At 46.7% G+C, this 13397-nt stretch overlaps 1 protein-coding gene across 11 annotated transcripts in view; it reads right to left on the bottom strand.

Annotated features, from left to right (window-relative positions):
- The window catches only part of TNS1 (tensin 1), a 335674-nt gene extending 334650 nt beyond the window's left edge, over window positions 1-1024 (bottom strand). For all 11 annotated transcript variants that reach the window (XM_081852254.1, XM_081852268.1, XM_081852271.1 and 8 more), the window contains exon 1: window positions 887-1024. In XM_081852254.1, the coding sequence (XP_081708380.1) occupies window positions 887-1009 (123 nt within the window). In that variant the 5' untranslated portion in view covers window positions 1010-1024. The remainder of the gene's footprint in view (window positions 1-886) is intronic.
- Between the last annotated feature and the right edge of the window lie 12373 nt (window positions 1025-13397).

The raw sequence follows: 13397 nt of genomic DNA, 5'->3' as shown, positions 1-13397 counted from the left end.
GTTGTCCAAAATTTCATAGGTTCCAAAAGGTCGTGTGAGCTCTGTATTGGAGAACAGGACTGACAGCCTCAACCCTGAGCATTTCTTAATTGATTGCAGACCCCCAATAACACATTTCCTCCCCCCCTCCCCCCGTGATGCCTCTTTTCTTCTGTTAAAAATCACAGGCTTCAGTCTCTTTCTCACCACACCACAGAAAATGAGGGCAAGTTCACATGATCATGCTACACATAGCCAGCAGAAACCCTCCCTGCCTCTCCAAGCAAGGCTGTGCTAAGCATGTAGCAAGTAAGTTGCCCAAACAGCTGCATGTGGCAGCACAGCACTGCTTAAACCGCACAAGCCACGTGTCAGTGGGCCCTTGTGACAAATCCTGAGGATGATCCACTTGACTGAGTTCGCTTTGACTGACCCACCTCTCCTTCCCTTTATCTCCGTTCCTTCCAGGGGCAGCTGGGGCCCATTGGGACTAGGAGGGCAGAGGCCAAGGAGCCCAACAAGAGCTGGGGGCCAAGCCAAGGCCAGGCAGAGCCAATAAAAGCCAGTCTCCTTCCCATCTGCCCTCTCTCTGCAACACACCTCCTGTGAATGAAGTTGACAGGCCTGGGCACCCTTTGGCACAAGCAGTTTGGGGTCTGGCCGGCAGTAGACTGAGTTGGATGGGACAGAGACCCCTTCACCCTAACGGGCCAGCTCCTGAAATGGCTGCCGTTGTCCCCTCAGAGTCCTGCACACCTGCCACCACCCAGCTCCTTCTAAACCCCCTTCCTTTCCCTGCTTCCCTTTTATTCCTTCCCTCCCTTAAAAAAAAAAAGTTTCTGACTCTTCTTAGCTGCCTCTCTCCCTTCACACCCCCTGACTTTCCCCTCGAGGACTCATTACTCACCCTTGGCCGCTGCTTCCTTTTCTGAGGCGCCGCCGCCGCTGTCCCTCGGTGCCTCAGTGGCCCGGGCAGGGGAACGGGCCGAGGGCTCCCCTCACAGCACACCAGGCTCACGGTACATCCCATTCAACCCGCTTCCCGCGCAAAGCCTGCCAGGGGAAGGGGAGGGGACTGAGGCAGCGAAGAAGCCCCTGCACTCCAGGCTTCGAGAGCTCCAGCTGCCCGGAGAAAGGGGCAGCTCAGGGCAACCCAAAGCTGCAGGTGCTTCGAGGGGAGAGTTGCCTGAGTGTGGAAAGGGCTGCCTGGCTCAACCCGCTGGGCTGCTGCTCCTCCTCCTCCCCTTCTCCTCCCTGAGGTTGGGTCAAGGTACCTTCCCCCCCTACCTCACGCGCGCGCGCTCCAACGAACTTCTCCCCACTTCTGCGCCTCTCTCCAAAAGAGACGCGGGAGGGGAGGATTCAAGGGCAAAGCCTCCCCCCTCCACCAACACGCACCTCGCTTGGGGGGCGGAGGGAGGGAAAGCTCACCCGGCCCGAGGAATTTCTCAGAATCAGGTGGCACCCTGCCTAGAGAGAGGGGAGCGATTGGCGTGTGTGGGTGTCGCCTATGGAGGCAGACGGACCCATTTGCTAGCGCAGGGACGGTGTCCCAGAAAGAGGGGAGAGAGGAAGCTCAGGGAAAGCTGGCACAGGCACGCACACACGATCCTCTCTCCTCAGGAAAGAACAAAGGGGAAACTGTGCAGGGCTGTGAAAGAAAGAGAGCGAGGGAGAGGGAGAGGGAGATGGCACAGTGGGGCAGGGCATCCTGACACTGGAGCGGGCACGCAGGAGAAGGAAGGGCGCAGGGGCAGGGGGGGAAAGAGCAGTAAACTCCCCCAAAGGCGCCCTGGCTGGCTCCCTCACAGCCTGTCACAGAGACCCACAGAACTGGCACCTATGTTATGCCTGCCTGCACAAGTTGCTTCCCGTGGGATATATGCCCGTGCAGAGTGCCCATAATGTTGACTTCACGACCTTCATCGGAATGGAGATCCCTCTATGTACCGATTAGATTCGTGATGTACTGAGCTGCCGCTTCCTCTGGATGGAAACAGCTGTCCCTTCCTAGACTGAGCACAGGGCAGATGGCATTGTCCACCTCTTTGGAATCAGGAGCTGGGGAGCTTTTTCGGTCCTAGGGGCCACATTCCTCAGGGGCCACACACTAGGGTGTGTGGGGCCAAAGGCAAAAGAGGCGGGGAAATGGGTGCGGCTCTTACTTTTGCACTGTAGGCTAGGCTACATACCAGCAGCACAAAAGTCAGAGGTTTCTAGGCTCAGACTCCCATCTCTCCATCTTCTAGCTAGACCTTTGCTCAAGGAAGAACAAATTCCAGCTGGGCAAATGCATTTGAGGATGTGGAGCAGAGCCAGTGCAGGGGTGACCTGGGGAAAGTCCTGAGGGCCAGACAGAGAGGCATTTGGCCCCCAAGCCTTAGGTTCCTTTCCCCTGTTGTAAAGCATAAAGCGCTATCATAGATGCAGTGTTGCTATGGTAGCTGATCTAGTCCCTTGGGCTCGGCAGGGACTACAATTTGGGGACAGGCATGTGGGGATGGATGGACATATCAGACAAAAATAGTTATATAAGTCCTCACGACACACTTTGGGGAAAATATATCTATAAATGCCAAACATATAGGATCGATTACGATAGAAAAACTTAACCACGTTAGCAACAATCTTTAAAACTTGGAGAGAGCTGCTTCACTTCTAAGAAAATGGCATGCAAGTTTTGTTACGTACAGTGAAACTTCATGGAAAACACAACTTAAGCCACCCTGTATGAAATTACTGCAGCACTCTAAACCGTTTGCCCCGTGTGTGCACAGAAAAGAGTAGATTCAGCTGAGAGAGCACATGGATATCTGCACCGACTGCTGCATTGCATTTTAATTATTATTGTTGTATAATTATAAGATTATTGCATAATTTTAGAAGTTTGCCTAATCTTAGAAGGGGCGTGGCTGTGAGCAGGCATGGTTGCGACAATCATTTCTGCGTTTCTGAACTAACCACTGCTGCAAAGGATCCCAATAGCTAAAGGCTCTCATTCAAGACACCAAAGAGCTCTCACCAGCCAGTGGACCAACCCAATATAAGGTAGTCTTTCCTCCCACCATCCCTCCTTCTTTCCTTTTACATTTGCAAATAGCCAATGTAGGGTTGAGAGTTGGTTTTATTTCTATTACACTGTGTGAAACAGCACTGCTCCTTTAGAGAATTCCCCATAGTCTCCATGGTGAGAAATAACATAGGAAATAAAAAGAGACATGTTTACAAGCAGGCATAATTTCCGCTTGCGTGGGCGTGCAATTTCACAATTCTCACCAGAGATTTTGAAAAGGGATGCCTGTCCAGTTGTTGGTTGTGTCAAGCAAAGGGAAGAGACCTCTGCTTTTCTGAACACTGCCTGCTCCAGCTCTAACCTGTCCCGCCCCCCACTCCCAAACAGGTCCCAAAACATAACTGGAAACAGCTGGGGCAGCCTGACCCTTATTTGTCTATGATTATAGTTCTGGTTCTACATTTTGCACTGGGAAAATAGGTGCCTCTTTAAAGAGGTTCTAATTCCCTCCCCATAAAGTCCCTCACTACATCAGAACAGACATCAGGAGGGATACTGACCTGCATTAAGCTTGTCATTGAAATTGTAGGCAAGTGGCTATATATACTCACTACAAATTCTGTTTGTGATGAGGTAGCTGGGCCCGCAAAAGGCCGGCGTGTTTACCATCAGTAAATGCTCTTGCAATTTGAAACAGCAGCCTTGGGCAGTGACCTAAACATACTTGAACCATACATCCCAGTTCCATCTCCGTATCTGCTAAAGTAAGATGGTCACTTATGAAGATAAAAGCCTCTAAAAAAAGTTAGTCTCAATGTGCCATTGAACACATTTCTTTCTCTCTGCGTTATGAAAGGCTAGCATGGCTCTTCCGTTGTTTACACTTGGAAGAGGCCATCCATCCTGTCAGTTCAAGTGGATGCTTCCAGGTGGATTTATTTGGAAGTAAATCCACCTGGCTTAACACGTCACATTTGTCCCTCGTTGCGCCACACCCCTCATTGTTTCTCTTCTCATCTTTACACAGATATATTGAACAAATGCAAAAAGCATTACACAACAGGGGGTGGTGGCTGAAAAGCAGCAAAACAGTCTGGGTGTGGACCTAGCTCCCCCACCCCCACCCCCACCCCGTGCAGTCTTTCTATTCTGCATTCATGGTGGTATCTGGCTGGGTAGACTCGATCCTGCTTGCAAAAGTGTCTTTACCTGCAAAAGTTTTGGGGAGGGCATGCTGCTTTGCTTCCAGTTAGTACATACACCTTAACTTCCTGCTGAAATCCTCTTTTTATACCACAAATGTTCTGGTATACCTTTTGGTCTACTTCTGTTGCTCTATATAGCACAAGTGTGCCTATAAAGGCAGCAATAATACAATAATATTGGGGAAGCATTGCAGAACAATTCTCCTGGTATGTCCCACAGAGGAACTTACGGTCTGCAAATAAAAACATCTTGAAGATCCCAGGCCATAGAGAGGTTAGGCTGGCCTCAAATAGAGCCAGGGCCTTTTTGGCCGCGGCTCCAATCTAGTGGAACGCTCTGTCACAAGAGACTAGGGCCCTGCGGGACTTGACATCTTTCCGCAGGGCCTGCAAGACAGAGCTGTTCCACCAGGCCTTTGGTCAGGGCGCAGCCTGACCCCCCTCCTCTGGCAATCTGCACAGAATTTTGCTTATTGGTTGCCATCAATTTGATTTAAATTAATTTTTATAATGAAATGTTTTTAGAATCGTTGGATTATTTTGATTGTTGTTAGCCACCCTGAGCCCAGCTTCAGCTGGGGAGGGCGGGATATAAATAAAATTTATTATTATTATTATTATTATTATTATTATTATTATTATTATTAAGGCAGAATGAGGTATGAACAGACAGTCCAGTATAAAGCCACTAGTAATACACTGCTATTGCATGAAGAACACACCCACAAAAAAACAACAAATGCACACACACAAAAAATACAAGCAAAACACCAGTTTGAAGGGGTACCTATTCTTAAATGAGAGAGGCTCAATTTTGGCATCTAATTACACAGGCATATGTCCCAGTGTAGGGATTCACCAAACTCTTTCTTTCACCTCATGGATGTTTATACCGCTCTTGGATTTCATGTGGGGTATGGCAGAGTGGGGAGGAATCTCCATCCTTAAGATCTAGTCATGGACATATGCCCACACTCTTTTGCCCTGTGCCCAGATCTCACTTGTTGCTAGGCAAATCCCAGGCAAATGTTGATTAGCTTTTAAAAATAAATCTCTGTTTGAAAATTACACCTGGAAGTTCAGGACCTGCAGTTCTTAGGAGTTATTTTTGGTGTAGCTGGAAGAACTGGAACTGAGGCAAGAGGACTGGGTCAGCAACAGCAGCGAAAAACAGATGAAAGTCTGGAAGAGGAACAAGATGGGATTGCAGCTGCGTAAGTCCATGATTGTCTTCTTTTTGGACTGTGTGTGGGGACAGAGTCTGTGACCCTGATCACTGACAAAGCAGAGGGGAAGATGACTGCTGCGTCACTCTCTCATGAGTGGAGAAAAACTTGGAGCTCAGCCTCTTTCAGGCTTCAGTCCTTCAAGTGCAGCTACTTCAAATATCACAGCATCTGCAACACAGACAGAGGAGTCCCCCACAGCTAGTGATAGCAATGATTAAAGCAGGCACTTCCCAGAGCCAAAGGCTCATAGCAGACCTGCATATCCTATGTAGGTAAATCATAGTGAAAGAAGTAGAACACGCAAAAGCACTCAGGCAAAATCTCACTATTTAGATCAGGTATGGGGAGCCTGCAGCTCTCCTGATATTACTGGGCCACAATTCCCATCATCCCTGGTTATCAGTCATGCTGACAGGGATGGATGAATGTTGGAGTCCAGAAGCACCTGGAGGCTTGCATGCCCCCTCCCCCCGCTTCAGATAAAGACCTGTCAAATTTTTGATGAGGTTTTGAATGAATAGCAATGCATAAGATGATGTATATTGTCTCCAGCTCTTCCTGCAATAGCTTTGAATGGCAAAGTCTTACACCATCAGGAAGTATGTGTACTTCTTGGCCTTCACCTGGACTCAGCCCGATTACCTGAGCTACAAATACAAGGCTACTTGATGGCAGACTAGACCTGTTTTGTCAGTTTGTGCAGATGGGATGGAGTGCACAGATAGGAGAGCAGGATACCAGGGGATCAAGGGGCAAGGGAGGGCTCAGAGCCTATGGACACAATCCCAACCTCCACTTCATGTGTATTGTGTAAGGATAGGACCTAAGTTGTTGCTTTGCTGACGTCTCCCCCAAGCTGCCCCAGGTGGAAATGAAAACTGCCAAATAAAACAATAAAGTCCTGATCCGCTGATCCAACCTTAATGGCCTTCAAATGTCAAGAGGCAAGAATGCTGCCAGGGGAGGGAGTTAGTCTAACTCAGACAGAGTCTGACCTCGTGCCTTCCCTCCCCAGCAGCGTTCACCATTACACCATCAATTTCCTTCATAGAGTGAAAGCCCAGGTCAGTCCCCTGCTTGGGGGGGGGGGTTTTACATTCCTGCCATATCTCAACTAATTGAAATCAGGAGTTGACAGTCACCACAGGGCATGGGAATGGAGCTGGGGTGGGTGGGGTTTGCTGGAGAGATCCAACTCTCTGAATTCAAGTTGTGCCTAAGAGTGCGCATCTAGCATAACCGTGTGTGACAAAAGAACTTCACAATTCTTCTGAAGGTCTTGCATGGAACCAACAGGAGTTCATGATTTTCTCCTAAATATTCGACACTCCACCACTACTTTTAGCTGGTGTGTGTTTCCCAATCCATGAGACTTGAGCCTGCTTGCCTCTCCCTCCTTGTGTGACTGTGCAGTACCATTCAAACAGAGAAGAAAGGGAGAGGGCAATGGCTGAGCAAAGCAGAGGCATGGTGAATATTACCCGCAAATTATATTAATCAGATGAGACAAGAAGGAGCACAGCTGGGACAATGAATCATAGGCAGCCTACACACTATACATTTAAAGCTGGAGCTGTAGTTTGCCCCTCACAGAACTACGCTTCCCAGAACCTGTAACAAACTACAGTTCCCAAAATTCTTTGGAGGGCAAGTCACATGCTTTAAATGTAGGGGATGTGTATGCAGCCATAGATGGATGGGATGGAATGTTCTGATTGCAGAGGGCATCTGGCCCACTCTCTGCCCTGTGTAAGGAGCATTCAGAACTAAGCAAAGCTCTGGATGTGTACACTGAGCTTGTTTTCTCTATGATCATGCAGATGGCCATGAATGCATGCATTTTCTATGTCTAGAAAAAAAGCATAATTCTACCTCTGCTTATGTTAACACACCTCTCTGTAAATCTCACCGGTGGGAAGCAATCACTTTGGGAAGAGCTATGCAAATCTCTCTTTTGACCTCCGCACGAGAAACTGTAAGATTTACAGAGGGAGCTCTTAGTCAGCACCCCCCCCTTACTCATGTATATATTCTGCTACATTGTTGTGTGTGTTCACACGCACACATGTGAATACACATTAGCATGAAAGAGAGAGATGATGTCAGAGTTACCATAGGAAACAAATTGCCTTGAAGAATGGCGAGCTTTCCTGAGATGCTCCCCTCCACACACACACACATTTAAACATTAACAGGGACAGTTAATTAAATGCAATGTTCTCATCTGGAATTTATTACATCTGACTTTTCTCTGCACTAATCCTAATACTGGCAAGCTGTATATGTTTGTGCATTTGAAAGTGCCTGCACACATGTAAATCTGCATGAATGTAAATCTGGGCATGATGTTTTTATAGATATCATCCATGCATTTCTGATTGGGAGGAGATTGAAGTTGATCAATAAGGGGCAATCCAAGCACTGGTCACTACTTTGGGGGAAATGCAGCTTGAAATCTACAAAACCTAATAATGGACAGATTGTTGCACTCAGACCTATAATCCGGTCCACCATGAAGCTCATTTGCTTGCTTTGGGCAAATCACCATTTCCCATCCTACCTAATGGGATTGTTGACAAGAGATATGGAATAACCTTGTGGAACTTGGAGGGAGAAGTTTCCTGTTGCAGACTTTGTAAGCAGGAGACTAGAGTGTTCCTTAAAGAAACTTTCATTTGATCCGTGCTAACATGTACACTGGGACTGTGTCTTATGTGGTGTTCCCAAGAAATATGTCCCTCCTGTCCAACCACACAGAACAATTTGGTTCCTACTAATGATCCTATGATTGAAGGTGGGTTACATAGTTGAGAAATCATTTATAAGCCAAACTAGATCATTCCACACTCTGTGCCAAAAAGATATGCAAAACTATTATTTTATTTTTATTTAGTGCCTTTACACCTTTCTTGTATCATGCAATTCAAGATGGCATACATGGGATTCCCAGGAAATTTTCATTCCAGGCACCGACCAAATCCAGATCTGTTTGGCTTTAGTAAGGTGGCTGCACCAGCTGCACCACCCTCAGAAAACAACAGTCAAAGGTATTGGTGTCCTGTTTACACACCCCGTAACGGTTCAGCTTCATTTTGAAGAATGAATTATTGGCATTAAGATTTTTATTGAAGTTTTTCTTGCTACGGTAAGATATAGAAACCTAATGCAATTTTTTAAAAAAGGACAAACGCAGCCACATTTTCCTTTTCTCCTTTCCTTACTTACTCCCATTTTGCAGAATGGACTATTCATGACTCTTGAAGATGGACAACTTTAGGTAGTATGTTTGGTTGACATCGTTAAAGTACCGTACTCCTAGAGAAGAGGTTGTGATTATATACCTATATGCAGGCAATTAAAAAGAAAGTGGATTTAGTTTCTTACACAAGCCAAGCTCCCTAGAGAACTCGCACTAGCTTCAAGTTTCTAAAGGAGTAGATCAGGGGTCAGCAAACTTTTTCAGCAGGGGGCTGGTCCACTGTCCCTTAGGCCTTGTGGGGGGCCGGACTATATTTTGAAAAGAAAATGAACAAATTCCTATGCCCCACAAATAACCCAGAGATACATTTTAAATAAAAGCACACATTCTACTCATGTAAAAACACCAGGCAGGCCCCACAAATAACGCAGAGGTGCATTTTAAATAAAAGGACACATTCTACTCATGTAAAAACACACTGATTCCCGGACCATCCACGGGCCAGACTTAGAAGGTGATTGGGCCACATCTGGCCCTGGGCCTTAGTTTGCCTACCCATGGAGTAGATTTACCTCTGACTTGTGAGATTGGATCAGACGGTTTGAATCTAGAATCTCTGTCTCCCAGCCCTTCAGGCAGTTTGGTTTCAGCAACATTCCATAGCTGGACAGCTCCATATGGGAAAGCAGAACAGGGTATGCTCCATACATTTAAAGCACTCCTCCCACAAGAACCCTGGGAATTGTAGTTTGTTAAGGGTGCCAGGAATTTTAACTCTGTGAGGGGTAGACTACAGTTCCCAGGATTCTTTGCGGGGGACTTACTTTAAATGTATTGTGTCTGCGCTGCCCAAGTCTCAAACCAGAGTCTGATCCAAGACACACTCACAATATCTCCAATTTGTAGGAGGAGGAGGAGACACAATTTCCCCAAGGAAAGTAGAAATCCTTGCAAGCTTCCCTTTAGCTGATGACTTCACTCCCCTATATATGGTTGGTGTCTGTCCAATAAGACAGAATTACGTAAGGCAAAGTCCCTTGGTGGATTTTTAATTAAAACCTTGAGCATTAAGGGAAATTGAAAAAGGCATCCTAATTCAGGGCTCTTTGGAGGACGGAAACAAGAAATCTCCCTATCTTAATTGGCAAGGAAGTTGCCCACCTGGCCAAACACAGAAAACACTCCTTCCCCAAAGAAATAGAGTCATTCACCAGCCCAATATTGTACGCGACTGTCAGCCCCTTATCGGTCCATCATTGCACACATCGCAACCTATAATTCACAACACCACCTGGCCAATATAAAAAAGAACTGCAACATTTAGAGGGTCCCTTTATTGCCAAGGAGAATGACCATCTGCTACAGAGGCCTGTGCTAACCATGCAATTAACAGTCCCAGAAATCAGGAGAGGGAACCAATGTGGGCATTTTGTAACAACAACAACAGCAGCAGCAACAACCACACCTTCCCTCCTGTCCTTTAAGCCTATTCTGCAATGTCATGTAGAAGGGCTGCAGCTCAATGATAGAGCAGAAGGGCATTGGTCCAATCCCTGGACTGCCTCCAAGTAAGACTAGGGAAGACCCCTACCTGACATCATGGAATCAGTATAGGCAATACTGAGCTGTATGGACCAATGGCCTGACTCAGTACAAGACAGCTTCCTATATGTGTGAGAGGAGAGTCCCATTATTTTCACCTTTTGTTCCGGCACCTCCTTCACTTTTTGTGGGCAGAGCCTGCCAGACCATTAAAAATGGATGGGCAATTGAAAGCCTTGTGTCAAGAGGCAATGTCATCTTTGATTGAGAAAGATACTAATGGCTACCCAGGTATCCTAGCTCAGAGGATCAGTGCCTTTTAAGAAGCACTTGTCACTAATTAAATCATTCACAGTGTTTGCTTGAAAGGGAGGCAGGCATGTTATCAGTTGTTTAATTCTGTTACAGCTAACACTTTTTGGCAGATCTAGGAGTCCTACAGTGCCTGCAGGCAGCATGCAGAGACTTGAAGCACTTGCTTTTGGCCTCCTGATGGCATGTGAGGAACTTGGACACAACCATCTTTCCTGCAGTAAATCTTCTCGTTCACATCATTATGAAAAGTTTGAGTCTGAGATGGAGAAGGATCTTTCTCACCACCTTGCTTGCTGCCTGATACTTTTGTCCAGAGACCTTGACACAAGGTCATTGTGGGGGTGTTAGGGACTGGACCTTCTGCAACGAAAGTGTGTTCTCCATCTGCGCAGGGCCTGCCTGGAGAGCAGCCACATTCTTGCTGCAACACACAGAGTGAAGATACGGGGTATTTTAAGTGTTGCTCGTGCCAACCAGCAAACAAACAAACTTTCTTTTTGCCCCACAGCCCTGCCACACTGGCAACAGGAAGTCACTCCAGCAATGGGGTCTGCTGAGACTTGGAAATATTTGTCTGAAAGAAGGATTGGCACAAAAAAACCATCTTAGTCTGGTCAATTATTAATAAGCATTCCAAGCTGCAGCCAGACTGGGCCGGAAGCACAATTATCGGGCAACAAACAAATGCAACGTGGGAGAGTGGGGCTGGTAGATTCAGGGTTGCCACCTGCCCCCTTGGTACTGTAAAAGCACTGCTTCCCCCCTAGACAATCACCTTCAAAGGCTCCCTGGGATGTTCAATGAAGCTCTTGTCTTGGCAAAATACCTCTGGCTTCGCAGCAATCAAGCACTGTCCCGTCTCTGATATGCGCTGGCAGCCTCTGCTGGGTGACACGTTTTCACTTGTCAAGGCACAAAGGGATTGTGCAATGAAGCCAGAGCAGTGGGAGTGTTTTAGGCACTGTCCTGCAAACAACCATTACACAAACACACTGGCCAAGTCGTAAAAGGCAACTTGGCTGCAGCAATGATTTGGGAGGCCAGGAGGGGAGCGATCTGTAGGGAGCAACCCAGCTATGTGGCAGGCCAGCCTGAAAGAGGAGTTGCTTGCTAGTTTAGGAAAACAGGGAAGGCAGGCAAGGACCCACAGCCCAGGTGGGGCTCGCTAGCTCGGGGAAAAGGCATGTGATTCCTCAGCTGGAGTAGGCTCAGGACAGGTGAGGGTCACATGCCTCACCAAGCCCAGAAAGTATAAAAGAAAGCCAGCCTACTGGGCAAAGGCTAACATAGGTTGCTTCACCCATCTTTGTCCCTTACCCTGTTCAAGAATGGCATATGATCCCTGGAAGTTGTCCAGAAGTGAAAGCAGCACTTGGTTCAAAAACAGGTTTTCCAACTGGATCAAGGTACCCAGGGAGTTTCCTGGCCAAATGGGATTGTATCCAGATCTCCTTAGTCCTAGTCTGATGCTCTAACCACATGGTCTCCAACACAGCACTCCCAGACACCCCCTTGGGTGCCCACAAAAACTAACTACCCTTCTCAAATTTTATTTTTGTTGTATTTGGGGGGTTGTCTGCTTGTTTGGTTTTTGTCTACGTTTTGTTTGTTTTGAGAAGTATAGGTGATTTGTCTGGATTTCCATGTGTGTTTCTGAATACCCTCAATTTTAATTTTAATTTTGTATTTTTTGGTGGCCACAACAGTTTCTTAGATTGCCAAATGGGCCCTGGGGCTCACTTGATCCTATTGTACTAAGTGGCATAATCGCACTTCACCTCTGTAATATTTAAAATTCCCCTCTATTGAGGCCTGGACTTTTATCTTCTTTGTAAGAGGAGTCTAGCCAGAGGGGTTACCTCCCTCTTTTTCATTGGCTCTGAAATAAACAGATTCCAGGCTTGTCTTTTTGAAAGATAGTCTTCTGTTTTTCCCCTCTATGCCCAGAAGATGGTGCTACCATACCATGCACAAATAACTCACTTTAATGTGCAGTACAAGCAATAAAGAAAGAGCCATTACAGATCAGGTCAACGGCACATTTAGTCCAGCATCCTATTCTCACAGTGTCCAACCCTGCCTACCTGCCATCCACTTTGCCAACCCCCTTCTTTTACACCTGGGCAACCCTTGCAGCTTACACAGACTTTCCTTCTCCTCCTCACAGCTCGTCCCAAACCACCCCCTTCCCTCACAACCTGCCCCTACCCTAGGCTGGCTGCCACTCACATTGTTTGCTTGCTCCTGTGCCTGCTAGTCTCTCGTCACACTGGCGTTGCTGCCACACAAATTGCAGCATGATGACAGCCTTGTAATGTTATAATATAGTCAGATAAGCTTTTTGTGGATGACAGTCCTCTTCATCGGATGTGTGAGCATGCTTGCATAGAGTCCGCTTTTATGCTCTGGCATGCTCTTTAAAAGGCAGCCTTTAAACAGCAACATTGTTAGGAGTTTAAGGTTTTAGGCCAGTATTAGGAAACCAGCTGCCCTTGAAATATTGTTGGTACTCCAACTCCTACCAACCTGAGCCAGCAGGGACAATAAACAGGCATGATGGGAACTGTAGTTGACTGTGCTTTCCTCCTGGAGGAAATATATATATATATTGTTCAGTAGCACCTTAGAGGCCAACTAAGTTGTGTGTGCATTTTGTGTGCATGCATGTATCTGAAGAAGTGTGCATGCACACGAAAGCATATACCAAGAACAAACTTAGTTGGTCTCTAAGGTGCTACTGGACAATTTTTTATTTTTATATATATATTTTATCAAAGTAGTTGTTGAACTGAAATACAATTAAGAAGAATTATCCAGTTTTTCTTTCCTTTAAATTTTTTGGGGGCCCCCAAGAGAGTGGGGCCCTAAGCTATAGCTTGTTAGCTTATATGTAAATCCGGACAGCTCCCACCTCA

Source organism: Podarcis erhardii, assembly GCF_964252035.2.
Source record: "Podarcis erhardii genome assembly, chromosome: 1".
Taxonomy (NCBI): Eukaryota; Metazoa; Chordata; class Lepidosauria; order Squamata; family Lacertidae; genus Podarcis; species Podarcis erhardii.
The sequence above is the reverse complement of the archived record's forward strand: the minus strand, read 5'-3'. Positions and strand labels throughout refer to the sequence as shown.